Consider the following 25726-nt stretch of genomic DNA (forward strand, 5'->3'; position numbering starts at 1 on the left):
CATCTGGTTAAGAGTTGTTAAGAGATATTATTTTAAGGTCTTAAAACTACAAAGTGTTCCTCTTACCCCCGAGGACCACTGGCCAGCATCTCCTGAATGCTTCCAGACATATTGTCTAATTTTCAAATACACTGACGAAACTCACAGCCTGCACAGGGTGAAGCTCTTAAAGTAAAAGCTTTTCATGCCTGACGAAGTGCTAAACATTGTTTGCATATAGAAATGCAATGGCCAATTAGCACAACGCCAAAGCTACCTTGCTATCTCCCTGACAGACAAGGTTTTAACAGTTTCTCGGGCTCAGCGCTGTCTCCTGCAGTGTGCTCACACATGTTTTATTAAAGCTAAAGGAATCGGGCAGGGGCTTCAAAACAGATCTCACTGCAGCTTTGCTTCTCACAAGGTCATGTAAGTGGAGAGTGTACCTGTCCGCTGATTGCTTCTCTGGCAAAAACATCCTTGCATCCCTGCTCGACTTTAGCTTCCTCTCAGCTTTCCCACTTCTAAGCACAACGATTGAGGATACAAACACAATCTCATTTCTTTTCCATAAACATCAGGATGAGAGAAACCTGTACAGGTTTGGGCAATGATCATTTTCACTACACATGGCTGGAGGGATGCCGTGGGGTTTAAATGCTGATTTGGGTAACATCATTCTTTTAGATGATGTTGGTTTTTTATTTATCATATGTGATTTACTACATTTAGAGCAGCAACAAGGCATTACTTTCAGTAGCATCCAGATAGTCAATGAACGACAGTAATAATGCTTCTTTATAATTGAATGATATTTCTTATTATTTTCGTTACTGAATGAATGGCATTGCTGACCTTTTTTACAAAGAAGTTGACATGATACACATGTAACACATTTGCTTATGTCTGCTTATTGTACAAGAATCTGAATCTTGACAATCTTAAAACAAACGTTCTTACTGTTTTAATCCATATGTTTCTGTAAAAAAAATTGTAACACATTTTCTATGTGGACCCTATCATGTATTCTAGATTCAAGACAGTTTTTTATACTGTATTTCTAGTGGGATGTTATTTAAAAGACTTTTTAGCATTTTAGCCTAATGATAAACTCATTAAATGAGAATTACACAGTTGTACCTATTTATTTAGCATTTGAGTAGCTATGAGAATTATGTTGTGACTAAAGATGCAAATGTACTTCTGGCATCTGTTTAGGATTCGTAATGGCTACTTTTTCTTCGTTTTTATGTCATACATTTTAGTAAATAATTATTGAAATCAAAAATGTAATGAAGGAAATTCATTCGATGGCACAATTGTATTTTTTTCTGCATAAATTATATTATAATGATAAAAGACAAACGGAGAATAGCGTGGCACCAAACATTAGTCCAAATATCAACACATCAAGTAACTTTTAGGTGCGTAAACGATTTTTGGCATGCTTTTTGTGGCGATTTTGAAAGTCAAAATTTAAGTGAACTTTATTCATAGAAAAGTTCCTATTTGGGCATACACAAAGCTTTACTCACAGACGTATAAACACAAGGGGTATTCGTGTAAGACTACCCTGATTTTGAGTTTGAGTGGACTGTATTTGAGAATTTTTGTGTTTATGTGCTCTTAAAAACTAACAAATGCCTGATCAGTCTCCTTTTCATTCTGACTATAAACCAGTTGAGTGAAATCTGATTATCAAGCATGAAGCTTGTATTAAAAAAATTAATCCCTGCTACCCAGAACCTTTTCTTGCTTTCAAATCTGCTAGCAACTGCAGTGCATAAACACTCTTTTAACATCACTTCCATCTTAGCTGGCTGTTCCGCAATAATCGATTGGCAACAGTTGCTGCAAACATCCTTTAATGTTCCACCGCTTTCTCTCGTGTGGCTATTTTTTTAAAGTCCCATTCTATTATCCTCTTATCTGCCCTTTCTGTCTTGAAAATCTATCATACCCTGGTTGAACAGCATTTCTGCGGTTTAAAGAGGCAGGCAGATATGAGCGGTCATCTGTTCATTGATAAATGAACAGAAATGCCGCGTAACAAGATGTCTGATTATTTTTATGTTATGAATGCTTTTCCAGTTCTGCTTTTGAAGCACAAAGAGTGCTTGGAGGTGTGTTGTTTTGGTCCCGATATTCATCTTATCTCTTGACAGGCGGAATAGGTTCTCTAACAAATCTTCAAGGAGAGCCAGATTACGGGGGCTTCACCAGAGGTGGAGGGAATTATTGGAGTAAAAAACTGTTGATTTAAGGGTCAGTTCTTTAAAAAATGCCCTTGTTGACCTCTGTTTGCTTAAAGGGATAGTTCACCCCAAAATAAATCTGCCATCGTTTACTCACCCTCTTGTGATTTCTAACCTATATGACCATCTATTTTTCAGCATAACACAAAAGAAGATATTTAGAAGAATGTTGGTAACTGGCCCACATTCACTTGCATTGGTTTTGTGTCCATACAATAGAAGTGAATGGGGTCCAGCGCTCTTCGGTTACCAACTTTCTTCAAAACATCTTCTTTTGTGTTGTGCGGAAAAGAAGGAAAGTCATAAGGATTTGAAATGACAAGAGGGTGAGTAAACGATGGCAGAATAAAATTTTTTGGGTGAACTATTAAGGATAGCAACTATATACAATTGCATACATGCATTTCGTTTTTGTTAATTTTATCGATTTATTACAAATAGAGAACGTGAAGCTACGTCACGCTGTGTTGAATATTGCGCCATCTTGGGAAAATGGCCGCTAGTGCGTGCTAGTGAGTTTTGTTTTTCTTGTTTGATTAGGAAATTTAACTATGGTAGGTCGGTTTTGCTGTGTTAAAAACTGCAATAGCATTACGCAGTGTCGTTCTGGAAAAGCCCTGGTTCTTTCACTTTCGATTTCTCCATATAACAAAATAAACGGTAACGGTACATACTTTATCAAAACAATAATAGCAGGGGAGTATGATCCTCCCAAAATGGCGGCGCTGCTGCAACATACAAAAGGTGGAGGAGATTCCCCCATTCGAGTACCCAGGAAAGCTATATAAATGTAATTAATTATTATTATAGGGTGTGAGAGACATCAGCTTCACAATCTCTATATTCACTTCTAACCATACCATATGATGAATAAGTCATTTTGCTTGTAATATACACATAATATAGATTTTTCATGTCCCTAGAGCAAAGATGAAATATTAAAGTCAAAGATACTTAAGATATTTTGATATCTAGAATTCTCTCTGCCATGTCCTGTACATCATTCAAGATGTACTGTATATACAAATATATATTCACATTCCCAGTTGCAATGCAACTTTGATTTATTGTAAAAGAATTATCATATCTGGAATATGTTTGTTGTATTTATAAAGTCCTACATGGTTTATATTGGTCCGCAGTAACCAAATGATGAATGCAATTCTTGAAAATTCATTTTAATCAGAAATGATCTGCCTTTGTGTGAAATATTGTGTTTTCATCAAAAGTCAAAAAGCTCATCGGAAAACAGTGAAGTTCATTCTGCTGCAGTAGAATGTTTGTTAACATTTCTGTGTAAAATGGCCCTAGAAGAGGTGCGGGGGACCGTGGTCATAATTCAAGTATTTATTCATGCGTTACATACACTTTTTATCACCGTTTACGGGTACTTAAGAAGTACTGCACGGTCAATGTACATTATGCAAATACAGAGGGATCTATGTCGCCCCATGTATTCAGGTCACTTAGTAGATCACTACAAACTCAGAGATGTCGAGGGTGCTTTTCATTTCATGTGTCGATCCTTTAACCTTGTTATGTTATTTTAGCAGGAAAATATTTTTAAATATACGTTGCTTGCTATTGGGTTATCATAAGACAAATAAAAGTGTACTACAATTTACATTTTGTGCATTTTGTGGGTAAATTAAAGGGCAGGGCAGCATATATATTTCTTCTGCATTCACATAGGAAAACCTAATCATTTTCAGCATAGATGCACGATATGTGCCTGTATGTATTCTAAATCATCGACAACCCTAGAGATGGGACATCTTTTTGAGATGGGTATTATATAAGGCTCGAGATTACCTCTGCTGTGATTTAAAAAATGAGAAATGTAAACAGTCACATAAGAAATTGGAGGGAAAATAGCTTTTTTGTGGCAGTGTGGGGGATAGCTTTTGTTCACACTCATCAGCGAGACAGCAGAGCGCATTTTATTTTCTCTATTTGCATCCTGTATGCCTCTTTCACCTAAAGCCCACAAACTGGTTGCAGCTCCCCAACAAGCCATATCTGAGGGTGCAGGTGGATTGGAACCAAAATGGAATCCATCTCAAATCAACAATAAATGACAACCAAAAACTTCTTTGAGGTCAAAGCTATGAATCATAGACGCTGCGGTTCAAAAGCTGCAATCATTGTTAATGCATTCATTTCGTTCCTTGGTGGTCTTTTTGAATGGCCATCATGACTAATACACGTAGTCCAATTTACATTGTTTAAAGTGAATCAAGGCTGTGCTTCATTGAACAGTCAGCTAACACAGCACGATTATCATATAGCATCTAATTACCCTGGCCAAGAATAGCATTTGTCCTTTATTTCAAGTGTTCTTATAGCAATGTGTTTGTATAAAGATTGTAATTGTTTGTGATTGCTTCATTCAGAAGCCTATAAAATAGGAACTGTATTTGAAAAACCCTCCACAATTCAAATAAAATCTCTAGCCTGACTACAAGTCTGTCAGGAATATTTTCACTGCATATTGCATCATTTGTTGCATGGCAACATTTCTGTATAAATTTATATTTCATCCCATATGCAATGATTCATCGTCATTCATCGCATCCAGAATAAAAGTTATTTACATAATACATCCGTCTGTGAACTGCGCATATTCATTTTGTGTTTATAAACACATGGACGTGTATATACTTGAGAAAACATAAAATACATAAAGCGGGTTTTTGAGTAACGTATATGTGTGGAGAGTATTCCCTCAACATTGTGATCTTATTTCTGACAGAAGTGGCTTTTGGAGGGTTTTGCATCTGAACTCTTACAATATATACATGCAGATATTTTCTATATGTATACACATGTATGTGTATGTGTTTATAAATACACAATTATTATGCACAGTACACAAACAAATATAATGTAAACACAAACATTAGGGCTGCACGCTTAATCTGGAAAAAGCGCACGTTATTTGGCAGATGCCAAGCTAGTCTTTGAAGTACGGTTAAATGCAGCTGCTTCTGAACGCCAGAGGCTTCCAGTGCTCCATAGAAGAGGTACCACACGTTCTACCAGAGAAGACCCGAAATGCCATGTACATAAACAGGGCGTCGCTCGTGTATGTGTGGCTGGATGCTAGGTTTATTTACATTCAGCCAGCTCAGTCAAGAAAACTGGATTAAATTGCGTCTTTATCCTGAGTTTTCGGTTGCGCCATTTGCCTGCAGACACAAATATGTCGAAGACTTTTACATTCTGGTCCAGTCCAGTTCCAGGTCTAACTTTATTTGGTCTCTCTCGTGTTGGGTCTTTCTCCTCACAAAAATGGTGATAAAAAGTGATTAAGGTTATTTTGGATCGGGTAAACATCTTTGTACCCAAGAAGACCTCTACCACACGTATAACCAGGAAACGCCTTCTTCCTATCTGGCATTTTTCTATCACTGTTTTTCAAGCCTCCTCGGGTATTTTCATGATAATAAAGTATATTTATAATGATGGTGTTTGGCAGGTGATGCTTTTTGAAATGCCCATTATAAACGACTCAAACTCACAGCTCTTTAAGTTAGAGCAGTATTTCAACCTGATCTCAGAGCTGTGCTTCACGAAGAAGCTGCGCATAAAACATAATCGCAGCCTTCACAATCGCCATAGTCACATCGATTTAATCACGATTTGAATGGGAATTGTGATGTATCGTGCAGCCCGAGTGGGAATCAGGTTGTGACTAAACGTATAAAAAAAATGAATCTATGTTATTTTTCAGCATCTTCAAAGTAGTCGTCTTTTGCTTGGAACCAGCAAAATCGTACACTTATCATCCAGCTTCTCAAATCTTAACCTGGGAAGCTTTTCAAACAGAATTGAAGGAATGTGATGCTGGACACTTGGATGCTCTTTATTTATTATTTGGTCCAAGTTATCCATTTAAAAAATTAAATTAAATTTTTATGAAAGAAACATTCTCTAGGCACATTTTATGTCCACAAAAGTAATTTAAAACATTGAAGTAAACACCATGAGGTTAAAGATTTTAAAGATCATGAGGAGCATTTTTGTCAGGTAATCCCTGTGTACAGGTTAATATGTCCAAAAGTTTAAATAGTTACATAATTTGTATAATGCGCAATGAGACAAGTCAAAATTAAAAACTTTTCATTTATTTTTTATTTCATAATGTGTCCTTTGATGTGGAGACTGTACGTTTGCATAACATGTACGCAAAATATTACATTGAGAGAGGATTTGTTACAGCTGGAATATTCTTTTCAGTGTCACATGTACTCTATTCAGACATTTATTTGACATTTTCGCTGTTTCTCTTTCATTTGCCTTTACAAAGATGCATGAAAATATATTCAGTCTAAAAGGCCTGAACTTAATGGAAATTTAATGAATAACTGAATGGCTCTTGCAATCCCAACTTTTGCTCACCAACAAAATAATTGTTAAGCCTGGATGTATAGATAGTGAATAGCTCCTATCCAATTAATAGTTTCTCGTACGGTTGAGTGGATACGGTTCGAGGTGTCCTACATTTCATACTGTATGAGCTACACAAAGTCATTCTGCAACCTGACGGTCTATAGATATTAAACTGTCATGGAGTATGTGAAGGTTTATGAACACAGCACTAACCTTTAAAGTACAATGAAAATCATTTCTATAACCACTGGCCAGCACAGGAAGGTCATAATATTTCTTTACTTACCTGAAATAATGGAGGCAAGTCGGAACTCGTCAGAGAGATGCATTGGTTCATATGGAGAGGTCTCGTATAATTCTTCTCCTACAGATATAAATAGAAATATAAGATATTGTTGCGTCCTAGACAGAAATCTATGCATGTGATATAAGCTACAGACAAATAACTTGAATCTGGAATTGGTTAGGATATTATTTGATATTTCATGAATGCGTCTACACCTGATAAATGTTGTGTGAGTCCTGTAGATATTAACACTTGGTTCTTTAAAATGATATCTTCAAATATCCAGATTCACAAACTCTAATCCAGGCCTTCCAGCCATAGGCCACAGAGCGATGCAACCAATCTGCTAAGTGGTCCCAGCAGAGGCACAGCTATAACAATAAAAGCTATGACTTTAGACCTTCCACCACCCGATGTGATCCTCTCAAATGAAGACTTTCTAGGTTACCAAGGGGACTGCTTTCTTTCATGGTCCAGCTCATTTTTTAACTTTATCACCCAGAGAAAATAAGTTTTTGTTGGAAGAGCACACAAGCGCTAGAAACATAAAGCCATGCTGAGTTTCAGGACATGCATCATGTCTCGATCATGTCGAGGTCAGGCCTCCTAAAAAGACTAGCCGTACTTCGTATAAGATGCTGCCGGCCTGTTGGTGTTCTCTCTAGGCTTCTTAACTAGCTTAGTCAGCAAGACTTTTATGGTCAGCTACTGAACATAGCTGGTTGTAAACCAGTGTTTTTATGATTTAACGGCTTGTTATCTTACCGGTACAGTCAATTTTTTTAGCGTGATTGAGCTAATTAAACCAAATTAATAATATTATTTTGAGCATTATTTATTGCTGATTAGTACAAACAAAAAAAATGTAATTGAAATGAAATGTAACCTACCCAGTTAGTCTTTTCTACTTTAGTTCAAGTACACTATATCGACAAAAGGATTGGGACCACCACTTCTAATGAAGCCTCAAAAAACACAAAAGAAGATATTTTGAAGAAAGCTGGTTACCAAACACTGGCGGTATCAATTCCCCTGCATTGTATAGACACAAAACCAATGCATACCGGTTACCAGCATTCTTCAAAATATCTTCTTTTGTGCTCTCTGGAAGAAAGTCATACAGGTTTGAAATGACAAAAGGGGTATTCCTTTTAGTGTAGTGTGATGAATTTATAAAATTATATTGTTTCAATTTGCAGTTAGACTCTTTGTGTCTTGAGTTTTTATGCATATGATCAAAGTCAGTCAACGGAAGTCGTGCCACTCGGCGGCCATGTTTGCGGCGCCTCTGGGCAGTTATTTATGTCATGTCAAGTCCACAGTCCTATCTACTTGAATGGTGGAAGGCAGACATATCTAAAATCACAATTAAATAGCATATTTCCAATCAATGATTAAACCTAATATAGACTACTATAAATTAGGTTTGCTAATCTTAAATTCCTTTCACGATTGGATCGTTAAACTAGAAGGCGGGGCTTTCTTCGCTAGAGCGGGCATATTGAGTGCTTTATCCTCTCCATTCATGTAATTGCAGTTGCACATCTTGTCAATGTATATTGTCTTTGACATGATGTCTGGGGACAGCAGTGTCGCCGATTGGGTGGTCAAAAGCAGGACGTAAGCTATTATTATCACACTTTAACTTTGTCCAGCTTTAAGTAATAACACGCTTAGTGTGCATCTGTTGGGTTAGATGCCCAGCGCTTGTCAGCGCATTAAATTGGGATGCCAGGTGCACCCCCATCGTCCTGTGATGAACTTCTCAACATCATCACCCCAGGCTGTGCCTACGTATTCCCAGCCCGCTGGTTTCAGAGGCCCTTTGGACTCAGCGGCTTTGTACGCACCCAAATGCACCCCTGGCTGGGCATTCTTTTAAGGGATCATCCTGGATCAAGAATTTATCTGCTATGTCACTGTAGCCCTCCGCTATCTGCCTTCCAGCTTTGCTGCAGTGTGACCACCTTTATGTGCGTTTCCTCAACGTGTTAATCCTGAACACACCGCCTTAATCTCTGCCATGCCAGGCCCGCAGTGCCTGCTTTTAGGAATTATTGTTAGCCAGTATAACATAAATTGACTAGTAAATCTACAGATAGAGCCGTTTGTCTCAGTTATATTCACGAAGTGTACCAGGCACGAATTTAGCATAAATTAGGTGTGCGTTATCTTGAAAACTTGATCCTGCTGAGAGCTTTTAGCAGGGCATCTGAACGCACAGATGCTGACATGATGAATGCAAATACATGCAGCAGCTATTGGCTGGGAGTTACTCAAGTAAGCAGATTTAACAATTGCATCTCTCCGTCACAGAGGAGACTAACGTGCATCGTCATTGCCCTTGCTAGGTTCGTCCTTTGCGCTGTTAAAAATGCTGTCTATTATCAGTCTGAGAGTTCAACAGACGGAGAACGCTGCCAAGGTGCCAAAATAAGACTCAGCGTCAGAATACTAGAAAGCTTTCCCTTTCACGTAATGCTGGAAGGTAAAGTCATACAAGTGACCTACAGCATCAGGATTTGTTCCCCGTTTGTGAGACTGATGAGAAGTTTAGCAGTGGAGTAGTGTACGTGATACGCAGGCATACGCAGTATACCCCCTAGAAAGGATAAAGGATTTCCGCATACGCATTAAAAAAGCGTGAGGATACGTGACAACACCGGTTTATGTCCGAAAAGTGTGAAGCACTGACTTTTGGACCGGTGGTACAACCGGGAGAGATGAAACAAAAGGAGATCATGAAAGGGAAGCATTTAAACTACACTTTCTGTGTTTTCATAAGTCTGCCCCGGAAGCTACTGCGCATCAGGTGACGCTGCCGCAGGTGTTACAGAAAATGAGTCCGGCGATGATGTACGCGGGGTCCCCCTCCGTCGTCACAGCATTATGGGGTCACAGTCGGGCACTTTGTTCACCGGTGAATTTTTCTTTCTGCTGATAACTCACCCCCGCTTTTAAACCCACTGCGTATTCTTTAAGAAAATGAGCATATTTGTTATCATAAACATAGCTGTATGGGGATTGTTGGCATATTAAGTTGTATCTAACTAGCCAACTTCACAAAGCTCTGTTTATGTTATGTGAATCAATAAATGAGGGAGAAAGAGAGAGAAAACTTATACTACAATGTTCATACAGTATTTGTTTTAGATGATAAAGGATGAGAACTCCTGGCCAGCCATGTGAAAGTCAGGCTAGAGACACTACCAGCAATCTATAAGTGCAACGGTGCTTGATAAAACTGCACAAATGTTCATTGGTGATATTATCAATGTCAATAATAGCACAACTTGCACTCATAGGTGTGACCCACTAGTTAATAGTGACGAGCGTCAGAGTTTGACTTTAACATTAAACATTAAAATCATGTCATAGACAAATATGTGGTTCATAATGGTATTTTAATGGTACTACTGCTTTTAACCGTCATGAATGTTAAATGATGCTGATCATCAGTCTCAAACCCTTTGCTAACTACTATCCCCAAATTTTGTATGAAATTTATTTTTTTATTGTTTTGAAAAGAGCTATTGTTTATAGCATGTGCATGGTATTTCAGAATTTTAAATACTTGAAATTAATTTTAATACTTTAAAAACGTTTAAAATATGTTGTTTAAATAAAAAATAACTATGTAAACATATCTTGTATCCATGAATCCATTTTTTTAGGAAAGCTTGTAATGCAGAAAGTCTTGTAATAATGTTAATCTTTTATTGGTATAGTGTCTTGACAGTATTGTCATATTGGAAAATACTGTATGTTCTGTGAAGAGTCCAATTCACTGGCAGTCTGCCTTGAAACGTAAACATTTTAGAAAGATTTCATCACAATGACCTTAACCATAAAGACTACTAATATCTTATGTTCATAAGATGCAGAGAGGCAAATGCGGACAGTTTCCTGAACATATACTTTATTTTAAGAACAAATAGTTTATTTGCAAAAACAGATTGCTTTTTAAGTTTTTATTGTTTATTTAGTTTTATTGTGTTTGTTAGCTGGCTTTTTGATATTACTTAATAAAAAACCAACTGCAGTTTGATTTGTATTATTTGGAAAGCACAATAAAAAACATAATATTTGAAAATAAAAATGTATAAAAGTAATATTCTTTGCAAGTTAACTTTTTAATTCAGTATTTTAGCAGATATGTTATAATTTGAATAAGGTTACAATTATACTTTAAATAAATATTTGAATATAAGTACATTTGTATTTTAAGATCATCATTTAAGCATGTCAAGATGATACCTCGTTCTACAATATTTCTATGATTTAATGACTGACAGAGACCCATCACCTATCAGCCAATCACTGTGGGCATAGTCAGTAAGCTTGCTGACATCATCCATAGCAACGCGGTCAACCCCGCCCTTTTTTTGGGAGAAACTGGGCCAGCTCAACTCTGATCTCACTAAGAAAAAAAAACTAAATGTGTTCCCATATTCTGTAGTTGTGTTATCGACATTGCAAAAGCAGAAACCAACAAGAGCTTTGAGTTTTCATGGTAACCGAGCTGAAGAATATTACGTTTATCTTGGATGGCTACAAGCCGTCAGATGAGAGTCAAAAAGCAACCGAGCCAACCTGATCTATTGTGCCATTTCATCTCACGCTGTCTTTGTCTCCCAAATTTTAATTACCCCGCACAATAAACTTGCCATAATTTCTAATTAACCTCTCCTTCATAAAATGCACTCTGTGCTTTTCCCTTGTAAGCAGGGGCCTTTGTTGGAGAAACATCTTCAATAGCATATTTCAGATTCTCCAAGGGAACCCAGCTTTCAGATAAAGACTGCCCCCATCTAAGGGTTTCAACTGCTTCTGTCTTCTCAGAAGAGGCGGAGATGTAACGGCATTTCCACTCGTCAGCCAAATTCTCCTCTGTATTATTCCTCCGCTTGTAGTAACTGCAAAGATGTCTGGAAATAATATCAGGAACTCCAAAAACATCGACGTCACACCAGTCCATTAGGGGCCATTTACACAAAACATCATAAGGCTCAAAGTAGCACCTAATTTGGCGATTTAGGTTTAACTCTTAAAATAATGGACGTGTCACTTTTAGGAGTCCTAAAGGTATTTCTCAAAGCATTTTAGCATGACTTCAAAGTCACTAAGAGCAAATCACAATAATCCTATATGACTGCAACAACAGCAATCTGGAATATCATCAAACTGTTTACAAGATGAAGACTGAAAGTGAACTAGGGGTGTCACAAGTCACTACTAGATTGTCAGTAACCGTGATATATTTAAAACAAGATTACCAATATTATGAAAATTTTAAACATAATAATATGTAAATAATTCAACACTCAGTTTTACCTTAAAAGCTACAATAGCTACAACTCTCTCTTATACTTCAACTTTAATGCTTGAAATTCTTAATTCTTGAAAGTTATCAAGTATGATCCAAAAAACACGAACAAAATAAACTACATAAGGAATGAATTAAACTAATAGCAAAAAAAATAGCATATATTGCTAGCATTAATTATTATGGCCATGATAACCGCAAGAATAAAAGCAATACTATTGAAACAGCCTAAGATGAACATATTGTCTTGTTTAAAATATAGTGACATCTTTTACAAAATGGCAACATGATACTTTACTCTACAATATTTATATGATTCAATGACTGACATAGACCCATCCCCTATCAGCCAATCACTGCGGGCTTAGTAAGTAAGCTTCCTGACATCATCCATAGCAACCATGTCAACCCCTCCCTTTGAAAAAGATTTTTTCTATTCCTTAGTGAAACTTGCTCTCAGCAGCTTCATAAATAGGCTTTAAGAGGTAACTCTTGACTATATTTTACTGTTAAGATAAAACATGTTGTAACCCTGATGTCTAATACCTGCACTGGTGCTTAATAAACTACGGATGGTTATGTGCTCGCTTTCTAAATATACATTGTCAAAAACACGTAACTTATTATAAGTCACATAACTCCATTATATGACCACTTAAGGGGAAGCAAAAGCTGTAACCGCCTTTAGGAAAATGTTTGCCCGCTACTCTATAATTTTCTAAAAAGAGTCCATTAGTCTGAGCCATTACTGAGAAGGACCAGAGCCTGATTGAATAAAACCTTCAAAGCATTTTCAAACCGTACAATGAATAATTATTGCATGTATATGCACCGCGGTTAGATTTTATGCAAAATAGAAAGTTATTTAGGTTGACTAGGTATTTACGGACTGACCACAGTTGCATTATCGGGTGGGTGTAGACAGTGAGAGAGGTCTGTTTGTCTTGAGTGTCCTGGTTATGCGTTATATGAATTATTATTATTCTCATCAGAACCGGTTTAGTCCGGCTGAGCACTTCTTTTCTCCTGCCACCCCCAGATGTGAACCAAACCAGTCAGCAGTAATCAAAGCAACAAGAACGCCGTGCACAACCGGGGCTTTGGGGTTCCTTCTGAAATTGCTTTCTTTTTAGGAAATCAATTATACAACATTCCCGTTTCCTTGTGGACAGGGCTGGACTGAGACAAAAAAAGGGCCCTGGCATTTTTACTCAGACCGGCCCACCACAATGGGTCGGACACAACCAACCAGTACACCATCCTTGCGGTCCCTGTAGATATGCATATCTACTGTTCCATTCCCCCAAAAACCTACAAAGCTGAGAACTAAGTGCCATGGACCAGTGTACCACTGCAAGTGGACCAGTGTACTCACACTCTCTTGACTGACTTCCTTGTGATAGACCTACACCTACTTGTGGTGTGATTCGCGCAAATTGAGCGTTAGTAAGGGAAGCCAAACAATCCAATAGTGGGATGAGACAGCGGGGTATTACAGAGCTCGCGCCGCGCTGACATGTCATCTGCGCGATTCAATTTCCTATCGCCAACCGATGGGCAGCATGGCACCAACCAATCGCTGCACTGACCACTTAAAACATATACAAAGTTAATTTGGTGCCACTCATTTACATTTTACCCATAAACCTCTGCTATTATTAACATAAATAGTTGAGGTAAAATGGCTAGGCGCAAAACGTACTACAATAATAAAATAAATTACCTGAACATGTAAACTGTCCGATATAATTACCAGGAGGTTGGCGTGCTCCTCAAGACTACGATATTGGAAGTCATTGAAGTTTCTGCTTTGTACAGGTCTTTCCGTAGCCTCTATAGTATAGAGTCTATACATATGTGCAGTTCTTCATAGTATCGATGCAAAACACTACCGTTTACTTGTACACTATTAAAGATAATAATGTGTAAATGTAAACAAATGTAAATGTTTTTAAGGAATGAGGGGTTTCTTTATTGTACATTTGAGTGTACGGTTTGCGCTGTTTAAATAACGTGTACGCTGACGAGGAGTCGGCTGGCTGGGCGTTTGAATCGCGCAGATGACATGTCAGCGCGGCGCGAGCTCTGTAATACCCGCCGTCTCGCCCACTTTTGGATTATTTGGCTTCCCATAGTTCGCGCGAGTTGAAAAATCTGAACTTTTACGAACCAGGAGCTTGCTCTAGTAGGTACGTGATTATGACATAGCGAGCGGAGGCAGGAATACGAAACAACAATGAAGGACTGCGCCTCTGAAGGATTTGATGGACCCAGACATGGCGCCGAACGAGTCTACGTCGTTCTTCAGCCTTCCATAGCACATAATGCGCAGCTATCCTCTTAACTAAATCCATGTCCGCCATTTCGCAATTAGACGGGCGCCGCCTGACAGAAGCCCCTCCATGACGCGAATGAAGCGAGTAAAAGCAAAATGTTCAAGCGTCCAACTAGACGCTAATAGCGCAATTTATTTACTGCGTTTGGTGTGAACACTCTATAAGACACTGACTGCATCTGACACGAGAAACTGGGGGGGTGGAGTCTGTTAAGAGACGATTGGGCCAGCCCAGTGTCAGTATGGAAAATGAACCAATGGGCCGCTGTCCCTGCTTTATGGGCCGGTCGTTGGCCGATTAAAAAAATATTATATTATATTATATCGGCCCCCAAGTGCGTCGGCCCACCGGGCATTTGCCCGGTTTGCCAGATTACCAGTCCAGCACTGCTTGTGGACATCTTATTGTTTCGGGATGACTTGACAAAACAAGCTGTATGCTTAATTTATTCACTTACTGAATAATCATTGACATCATTTAGTCAAAAAGCTAAATGATGTCATTGTTTTTAAAATAATGAGAGTTTTAACAATGTACCTAAATGCAGATTTGGCACGGGTTGAATTTTCAAGTAGCTGGTTAACTCGAGGTAAGACAAAATGTAGTTACGGTATGATTTATTATGAAAATAACTCCAAAGAGTCTGGGGACAGTTATTATCTTATTTTCATGAGGAAGGTAGGGCTTGCATTTACCCCATGTTGTGCCTGGCGTGAATCAAAGGATGCAATTTGCAAACAAAGAACAATTGGCTGATACGTCGCCTCGGCGGACGAAAGTAAATCTCGGTTGTGGAGTCTAAGCATGTTCATTAATCCACAAATACCAAATGACTTGGCAGCGAAGGGCTCAGATTCGCTTCGCAATTTGTCAGGTGCACAATAGCTAATGAATTCTGCCCTTTTACCATTCTCATATCTACACGCTTGTTTAATTAAAGCTTCGAGAGAAGCTGGACCACACCGATGTTTGATTAAACATGCTGTTTAAAACAGCCACTGATCTCGGGCTATCTACCATCCTTTGCTAATTTCCTTCAATCAATTTAGGCCGCGAAATGTTTTGTTGGGTTAATGCTAATCTTCAGATTAGCTGTAGGAATGTAATTAGATGTGAATCACGCTTGTCGGTGAATGTTTTTGACTCGTTGATTCATGGTGAGGTTGATGATCATTCATTGAGCATGTTGCTCAAATTAGTGCTTAAACGGGGCATTAGGAAAATATGTCAATATTGAATTTCTCATGATTTAGCGATCAAGTGGAATGCAGTGGCATATTTCCAATTGTTATAAAACTCTCTTAAATACTTGATTCTGATTGGTCAGGCTTTATTGCCAGTCCTCTGGCCACCAGACCGGTTCTTACTGTAAACGTTCAAAGATAATGTATATTAACAAGATGCACCACTGCCGCCATTACAATGAACAAAAAGGAATGTAATGCTCAATATGGCCGCTGGGGTCTGCTGTGGCCTGGTGGTTAGAGAGTTGGGCTTGTGATCAGAAGGTTGCTGGTTCAAATCTCAGTGTCAGCAGGTCATGACTGAAGTGCCCTTGAGCAAGGCACCTTACCCCTGATTGCTCTGCAGTAATGTGCAACTGTAAAAAAACTACTTGTAATTCGCTTTGGATAAAAGCGTCTGCCAAATGAATAAATGTAAATGTAAATGTAGAACGATCCAATCGTCGTTCGGATTTAGTGAGGCACTCGGCAGCCTGTGTGCATGCGCTGTAGCTGAAGTGATCTCGATCACATTTTAAACGCAATTTAAGCTTAGCAAACCAAAGTTATGGCCCTTTCAATATCAGGTTTATTTGTTGATTGGAAATATCGTAATAATGCGATTTTTTTTTAAACGTCTGCCTTACCACAATTCAATTCATGACTATTTACTTGCTGTGATGAAAGAGTAAGAGTAGAAAAGAGATCTAATCGGTCAGGTGTGAACGGAAGAGATGTGTTTCCAGTCGATTCTTAAAGATGGCTATAGAATCTGCTGATATGCTCAGAGGCGTTGCAAACATGGCCGCCGAGTGGTACGACTTCCGTAAACGGACTTGGATATGTTTAATGTATCACTCTGCTGTCTTTTTTTGACATGTCAGTCATATTTTGAAAGGTTCTTCAAGAGTTTACATTTAGTCATTTAGAAGACGCTTTTATCTTAGTTCAGGGAGCAATAAGCGATATGTCATAAAAGAGAAATAGGACGATAGGTGCTGATACAAAGTTACTAGTTTCATCAAAAGCTAGACCACTACCTGTTGAGAGAAGAGAGAGGGTAAGTGTTTTTTTTTATTTTAGTATTCACAGAAGAGTTGGGTTTTAAGTAGTTTTTGGAAGGTTTTGAGAGATGTGGTTGACCGGACCGAGTTAGGAAGAATAAGGTTCTTTAGACAAACATGGTTCTTCTATGGCATCTTGAAGCACCTTTATTTTTAAGAGTATACAGAAGAAAAATGTGTACAGATGGATTGTGAATAGTTACTGTATATCAGGGATTGATGTTAAGAAAGTAATTACGGGACATTTTATATCTAAAATGACATTTAGTCCATTTGACTGATTTTATTCAAACAACATGTCATTGGTTATCTATTGTGCATATATAGAGGACATGATGATGTAGCTCATTAACGCTGAGTGTTGACGTAGGAGTGCATCGAAACAAGTGCACTGCAACAAGCTTATTTCACACAGTCTTGTCAAATATATATACAACTGTAGATTAATACAGATTTTAACCTTTACCGTCACGTTATATTCATCCATTTTAAAAGATGAATCCATTGATCAAAGTTATTTTCAGTTTTCACGCTGTAACCACAACTGTTCCATAATGTGCTTGCATAGGTTGATGTAATAAATGTAATTGAGTTTTGTGTTAAATCAGTACAGTAGCTGGAGGCTTTGTTATCTCATGGGGGTATTCGGAGTTGCTTTATTTAAATTTTTAAGTCGTCTGGTTCAACCTCTGGTATAATCTTCTAATTAACATGGACTGCTATAATAGTATTTGCATAGGCTCAGGCGGGGGTCATAGGCTGCCGATCTCACTGTTATTACATAATTGCCCTCCGTGTTCTCTGACAGAGATACAGGCTAAATACATGCAAGCCAAAATGAAGCCATTCCGGCTTTTGTGCATTTTACATTGTTCATTTTATTCAAACTTAATTTGTGTAATGTTCCATAAGTGCAGTTAATGCTTGGTCGTATATATTTGTGCACTTAATAAATACACAAAGAAGTGCAGCATAAATGTACAGTGCTTCTCTCCAAAAGGAACAAATATGCTTAATTACTCTCAATTATTTGATAATAACAGCATCCATTATCTTTCCATTAGCACAAACCAGTCATTAAACTTTGAAGTACTTGCCTAAATATTTCTTATTGATGCATTCATTAGCATTCCTCGAAATTTATAGATAATAACAGAACAAACACGACCCAGCTAAAACTTATTTAAGCAAATACAAACCACAAATGTATTGCGTAGATTATGGTTCGGTGGGCAACTCGGGTCATTTGATATTTATGAAATGTGAGAAAAAGCCTCATTTTGTGTTGCATAACTGCACACTATAAATTCGGGGTGGCCTGCGTGATCACAAATCATGGTACATGATTACATGGTAACAATCGAACACACCCAAAACCACACTCAAGATGATTGGACACCTTTTTTTAATAATACGCTCCTCCCTCGCTCATAATAATACATTCATTTTGCACTCTTCAAATGAAGGTGCTTTATGATGCTCTAGAATTACCTTTTTTGTCTTAATGTTTCCATAAAGAACCTTTAATATCTGAACGACCTTTCTGCTTCACAAAAAGTTCTTCAGATTACGAAAAGGTAAGAAAGAGACGTTTCTTTAAATAACATTTGATAGAACGGTTCTTTGTGCAACCAGAAATGGTTCTTCTGTGGCATCGCTGTGAATAACCTTTTAAGCACCTTTATTAAGCATCTTTATTATGCGAGATACATTTAAAATATTAATGTTGGGTATTAAGGTGGCTTTTCATGGTCCTCTAATCAAAAGACTAGAATTTGCACACCCAAAACACTGAATTTAGTTTTAAGAAGAAACTAAAACTATGACATATCGCTTATTGCTCTCTGAACTCTTTGTAAGTCGCTTTGGATAAAAGCATCTTGTAAATGAAGTAACACGTTGCATGTAATCACTTTCTCCACATAACATTTGGCCTCATAAATCCTGTGTCACCGGTCAGCTTGATTCTACAAGACAAAGAACTTCATATAAATAAGCCAGGCTTGTGTTTGTAAAACCGGAGCACACGTCCTAGAATCCTTGTTGGCCAAGCGTCTGTCAGTGATTTCCCCTCAATGCCACACCATCCCTGTCTGTGTCATGGATCAGGCTGAGTATTGTCCATGCTGAGAGGGCTTTGACATTGCCAGAGGGAGCGAAAAGAGGTGAAGGGGTTTTGCTCCAACAGAGCGTTGAGCTCCAGCATCCCTCCTGTATTGGCAAACCCTCAAACGGTCTGCAGTCTCCAGGCTGACTTTCCCAGACCAACTGCTTTTTCTTTATTGGTCACTCATTTTTTCTACCTGCCAGCTTATGAAATGAGGAGGCAAAGTCACCTCTGTCTTTTTTTGTTGTAAATTTGTGTTCTAGTTTTATTTTCACAGGCTATATTACATGTGAATGGAACAAAATGTACATTATACCACTAATAAATAAATCAATACTGATATCTCTCATATGACCTGAATTTTGTAAACCAGACAGCACAACTTTACCAAGACCAACTTTACCAACTTTGTTTAAACATTATTCCATGTTGTACTTCATAATATTATACATAATACATAATCAAGTTTTGATACATTATGTTATGAAATTTACCAGGCCTAAATATCTAAATGGAACATGATATTTGCTTCATATCCTAAAAATCTATCATTTTGACCCATACGTTGTATTATTGGCTATAGCTATAAATATACGTGTTATTTCAGACTGATTTTGTGGTCCAGGGTCACACTTGTATTCTTTGATTTTCCAACTGTAAATTATTTTCTTATCAGAGAACAAAATGCCCTCTTATTACACTCAGTCCCATACCGTTCTTTCAAACACTGTCAGAAAAATGATCAAAAATGTACCCAAGCTGTCACTGGGGCGGTACCCTATAATACAAATACACCTTTGCACCTAAATAGTACATATTTGTGCCTCAAAAATACAAGTTTGGTAATAATATTAAAATAGATATATTATTATTACATGTATTTAAATTAATATTTGATTGTATCTTAATTGTCTTCAATGAAATTAAAACCACTCAACAGTTATTGATTCTTTGCAGAGGTCTACCGGAAATTAAGTTTGGGTCACATCATGTTTGACTCAAAGGTACATATTGGTACCAAAAGTATACATATCTCGCAATGCTTCATATATGGTCCTTTTTGTCCCAGGGACAGTGTGGAGACATTTTTGACCATTTTTTTCTACAGTCCACCCTGCCTCCCGTTCTTTTTTGTAAACTTTAGACACCCCAGCGCAGCGTGACAAGATTTGACCCGGTTCTGTTTTGTTTCACGGAGGCCTATTCCTCTCAAAATAGAAAATCCATGCCGCCCCATTCAAACACAATGACAGCCAGATAAAGCTGTGATAGAGCTGCTCTTAGTTTGGGTGATTATTGGGTGCGCTTGTTGAACCGGGCCGATTGTGTGCCTTCAGTGGATTTGATCGAGTTCTGTCAAGGTTGCAATCATTGCTGCACGCTCCCTTTCCATCACTTGAGAGCAACGAGCACTTTTCTGAAGCCCGGCACAAAAAATAGCTGCGGTGGGATTGAGGAGCGAAATCTAAAGAAAACATTTTAACAAGGCAGGATGCTGTCAGTGTCCAAAGTAGGACACGAAACTGGGTCCAACCATTTTTAAATCCTGCAGCGACATCAATAGAGAAATGTTGTTTGTGTGGGCACTGTTTGTAGTTCTCTAATTGTTAATGCCCTGAATGTGAAGCGCATGTCACGCCAACCTATGATAACGCCCATGTCGCATCGTTTATCATTATCGGTTGAAACGAAGTACATTAGCATGGAATTAACTGTACGCAGCATCTGATCTGTTTATACGCGCCTTCTGATGAAAAGTTTTTGAAAGCGTTTTTTATTTTTCCCCTTACCTCAGCAGGCAGTAAGCAGGCCCAGCATTTCACAATGCCTCATTGAAATGCCAGGCTTGAGAGGGGCAGTTGCTTTAAAAGCGCTCTCTGATTACTCGCATCAATAGGACCCTATTTGTTGTGGCTTCCAAAGCAAAGATGGGTTATAATTCAGAGCGATTTGCACTGCTTAAATCCTATAATGATTCCCCAAAACTCCCAAAGGCAAACAAGAGCCATCTTAAAAGTCGGAGCGTTTACGTGATGGGCTGACTGGAAAGGGAAGCAGATAATGGTTAACACACAAGCAAGCTAATTGTCGGCGCAACACACTTACAAAAGCAACCTAATTTGTTTGTGGGAGCACCCTAAATCTACGCCACAGTTCCAAGTAAAAAGCAAATGATCAATCATGTGATACTGATACTCGCATTAGACCCCTTGTCTTCCATTGGCCGGTCAAGCTAAAAGTCCATTGGTTGAGCCGGTGTTACTTTGTCTCTTCATGTTGTTTAAACAAACCAAACCCTTGTAAAACTTAACCATGCTTTTGCCCTTACTTTCTATGATTTATTGGTTTTATACATATGTAATCTATAATATAATATAATGTATAATCTTATTATAGAATGCATTATATTCTTGTATAGAATTGAATGGTTGTCACTTAATTTTAAAGATATTTATAGTAAAACTAAAGTAATACAAATGATAATCAATTTAATAGTAAAGTTATTTTTCATTAGGGTACTATTGACCTTTTTTAGGAAACTTGAATTGCTTGGATTGACAAAGTGTATCAACAACATGACACCTTAAAAGGGATAGTACACAAAAAATCTTTGTCATCAATTACTCTTCCTCTGGTCATTTTAAACCTGTATGGCTTTCAGTTTTCTGCAGAACTCAAAAGAAGATATTTTGAAGAATGCTTGTAACCGAATGTCTGACCCATTGTCTTCCATAGGTTGTCCATATCATAGATGTGAATGGGTACCGCCATTGTTCGGTTACTGACCTTCTTCAAAATATCAAAGAAAGTCATACAGTTTTGAAATGACAAGAGGGTGAGTAAACGATCACAGAATTTTCATTTTTGGGTAAAGTATGCCTTTAATCTCGGGATCTCAAAAGAATGTGACGGCCGTACCTTCATTGAGTCCCATATGGATGCTCCAGTAGTTTTGGAGACACTGGAGCTCCCTCTTCATGCCCCTCTTGCAGCGGCAGTCATACAGCGGGCTGTCCTGCAGCACCTCGAGGGCGGCCTGACACTCCCTGTTGGCCAGCATGGTAGTCCTGTCACGACCCACCAGGCACTGACGCATGATACGGAAGCGTGAGCTGCACTGTGAGTTCTGGTTGCACATCTCGCTGGCCCTCAGGCAGTCCATTGGAGCTCTCCAGCCGTGTGTTCCCAGCCCTGACAAGGCAGAATGGCTGGCCGTCGAAAGAACCACCAGATCTGTGAGAAAGGGTGTATGAGTCTGTTTAAGGGTCAGTGGAAAAGAATCTTAAGTAATAAATGATTGAATGCCTACTAAAAAACCTACTGTATGTGTACCTATAGTGATGAATAAAGTGAGATTTTGTACTATAGACAAATGATTCACAACGGGGGCCGTTGCCCACAAGGGGCCCAGATGACTTCCAGGTGGGCCTCAAGATGACTGTTCTATTTTGCATCGACATGCATAAACAATAAAGTATAATTCTTATTTTTTTTAAGCTTATTTTTTATTTTTGGGTAGACATTTTGAGAGGAAGTGGAAGGGGACCTTAGAATATTGTTGAATATGTAGGGGGGCTTTGGTGTCAAAAAGGTTGAGAACCTGTGCTGTTGCATTTTTCTTCTGTATGTATTAGAATTCTCTTTCATTTTATAACTCACCGCTAAAAGGCTTCCAATTCCATTGTGCTTGCACAAAGCTTTATTATTCATTTCTACATATACTATTGTATATGCATAACTGTACTACTAATGGTACCAGTGAAGGCTTACAAAAGGTACAAGCAACCTAACACATAAAACAAACTGAAATCTGTAACATTTGCCTCTGTAGTCATCTCTGTTTAAATAAATATTCACCTTTAAATATGATATAGTGTAATACAGTTTGATCAAATGACATCAAACCGACTTTTCTGGCAAAACCTGAACACATTTTTACAATCTTACCGTTGTGAAACGGGCTTAGGAGAGAATTCTAATACATACAGAAGAAAAATTCAACAGCACAGGTTCTCAACCTTCTTGACTCCAAAGCCCCTCAACGTATTCAACAATATTCAAAGGTCCCCTTCCACTTCCTCTCAAAATACTCTGTGTTTATTATTGATAAAAAAAAGTTAAGGATCGCAGGTTTATTGAAAAAGCTAAAAACACTTAAATGAAACCTGTTTATTCTGGAAAAAATCTATGGGTGATTATTTATTCTAGCCTCAAATTTACAAATATTTTACAGTGATAAATTGTGACTGTGCCCAGTTGTGACATCAATAATCTCAAACGAAAGCGACTCCTGTCGGCGGGGTAGAGATTTGCAACCATCTGACACTCATTATTTCAGGATCTGTCATGTCTGATTGTCAAACACGCTCCATCTTCATTTACAGAAACATTTCTGTGCCTCATTCGAGACGTGTAGTTTTATAATTCATTCGCAGTGAGATCTGCATGTGCCTGTGGAGAAGAACGAGTTGAATGAAAACTGTACAACTAACGGAAATCCACCCTAGAAACGCAAACATAAGCAACGCGCTTTATAAAGTCAACAGTTTTCGCCGGTGTCATCAGCACCACGGACAGCTCCTCTTTCTGGCGCGTGCGATAGCAACATTCTCTCTAATACAACACAAATGTCCTCTTTAATATACTGCATCACATTTTACCTGGGTAATTCTGTATGTAGTTTTAGCGATGCAAGACGGCACTAAAGCAGCACGAGTTTTCTAGTGGAGTTCAGTCTGTGAACGGGATCATTCCCGGTACCTTGCGCTGTCAGTTAATCTATTTGATTCCACCGTCTCAAGATGACAATATGCTTAGCTATTACTCACCCAATGCAAACAGCACACTCAGAATATTCAGCAAAATCGTCATAGTTCCCATACGAGGTACAATCCCAGATTCCGATAATTTCCGATCACAACTCCAAGGTTTCACACCGCATTTCCAGTCAAAGTCAAAAGGTAGTTCAGACCTTACAATCCAACACTTCAGTAGCTCCACTTGCAACTTTTGTGAAATAAAATAGTAAGGGTTAGATCAAACTGACCAACCGTTGAAGGATTTCTTCGTTTTGGGACGAGGAGCCCGTTACAGTTCTTGTTTCCAGACGTGGGTGACGCTTTAATATACGATCGTTAGATCGACTGAAAACATACAGATGCAACTTTTAATTCAGATATGTTGCGTCACTGTGGTCGAAAAAAACTTTGTTTCTTTCATCTTATTCCCTGTTATCCGTGTATTGCACAGGCAGATATTTGAAAACCCTTCGAAGAGAAGTTAAACGTGCGCTTAGTATTTCTCCAATCTATGCGTGACAGCAGGCTAGAAAGTATAAATCCTCCTCGTTGGATATCCTCGACTGCGAACCGGACAACCTTGACTTTCATCAAAATCCTTTAGCTCGCGCGTCCCGTGCTCTTGCTTTCAGATGCGCCGTAGTTTCTCCCAGTCTGTGACAGTGAAGAAATATAGAGATAAACGCCGCTTTCACTTATCGTGCGCTCTCCGGCGGAGGAAAATGCTTTTCTCCCACGGAATTGAAGTTACACGTCCGACCCTCGGGGCTCTGTCGCTCCTCACGTCACGGCTTAACACATATCATCGCGCGCATCTGACCGCTGCGTACTGGCTGAAGCGCGCAAGGGCATCGACGAATAGCGTAGGACAGTCGGATCTGTGAGACGACCTTGTGTAGGATGGGCGCATCTGACTTGTTGACACTCCTGTTGGGATTTTCCCCTCCTCCCTCGTCAGGTTAATGTTATTAACTTGGAATGGAAATTATTTCATGTTCGACAGATTAATGGAGGAAAAATGCCATCTGTAATAATGGACAGTAAGGTTGCCATTATTGCACAATTATATCCTGAGACATCATATACAGTAATGGGTTTTCTACGAAGTACAAAGGAACTTTCACTAAATACATTGCTTAGTGTGTTCAAAACCACACAAGGCAGTTATTTGTCTATGCAAAAAGTCTATGCTACAGTAACCATGCAGTGCATATCAATCCGTCCATCTCATAATTGTTATTTACTGTGGTTTGTTTTGACTCTTTGTTTAAGTCTGTCTAAATATCTTAAGTGAAATCCATTTCAGCTTATTAACCACACACCGATTCTATATGCCTACGATATCTGTAAATGCACATAAGAATAGCATCACCAAGATCAAGTCCATGCATTATATCCATAAGCTCAATTAAACTTAGTCCAAGTCATTTGCATAACAAGCCATTTAGAAAATGATTGTTTCCGCTAGTAATTGAGAAAAACTGTTGCAACTTGCATTGATAATAAATAACTACGTGTTCTAAGTAGCCGTTAATAAAATTAAATACCAATGAGCACACGGCTAGTTTCAGAAGGGAAACTAATCATTTATTCTCATCTGAAGGGAGAAGCGTATTTGTACAGTACACTTCAAGTAGCCTTGCATTTGCCAAGTCGTCGGTTTGTGTTACTCCGCCAATTACACTGTACATTACAATCACTGCTATTTCAAATCAACAGTCATAAAGAGAAACTTGGCTACTCCACACGTCGTAAGTTAAAAGCTGCTTTTGACAAGCCCATTATGAGAAGGAAAATAATTGTCTCGCTTCTGGATAAGCAGCACCCTTCAGGGTCCTTCGGAATCTTACACAAGCGTTTTTGATGTACTTATCTAATGCATTCATCAGTAATGTACTTTTCCTCTTTAATGTATTGTTGCTTAACACGGCCAAACAATGTATTCCGTTCACCTGAGTG

The 25726-nt window shown here is 38.4% G+C and overlaps 1 protein-coding gene across 1 annotated transcript in view; it reads right to left on the reverse strand.

Moving 5' to 3' along the window:
- Window positions 1–24720, reverse strand: part of gfra2b (GDNF family receptor alpha 2b) — a 48024-nt gene extending 23304 nt beyond the window's left edge. The window contains exons 1-3 of the mRNA XM_079448459.1: window positions 23798–24720; window positions 21888–22202; window positions 6913–6990 (exon numbers count right to left, since the gene is read on the reverse strand). Coding sequence (XP_079304585.1) covers window positions 6913–6990; window positions 21888–22202; window positions 23798–23849 — 445 coding nt within the window. The 5' untranslated portion in view covers window positions 23850–24720. The remainder of the gene's footprint in view (window positions 1–6912; window positions 6991–21887; window positions 22203–23797) is intronic.
- Between the last annotated feature and the right edge of the window lie 1006 nt (window positions 24721–25726).

Source organism: Barbatula barbatula, assembly GCF_947034865.1.
Source record: "Barbatula barbatula genome assembly, chromosome: 24".
NCBI lineage: Eukaryota > Metazoa > Chordata > Actinopteri > Cypriniformes > Nemacheilidae > Barbatula > Barbatula barbatula.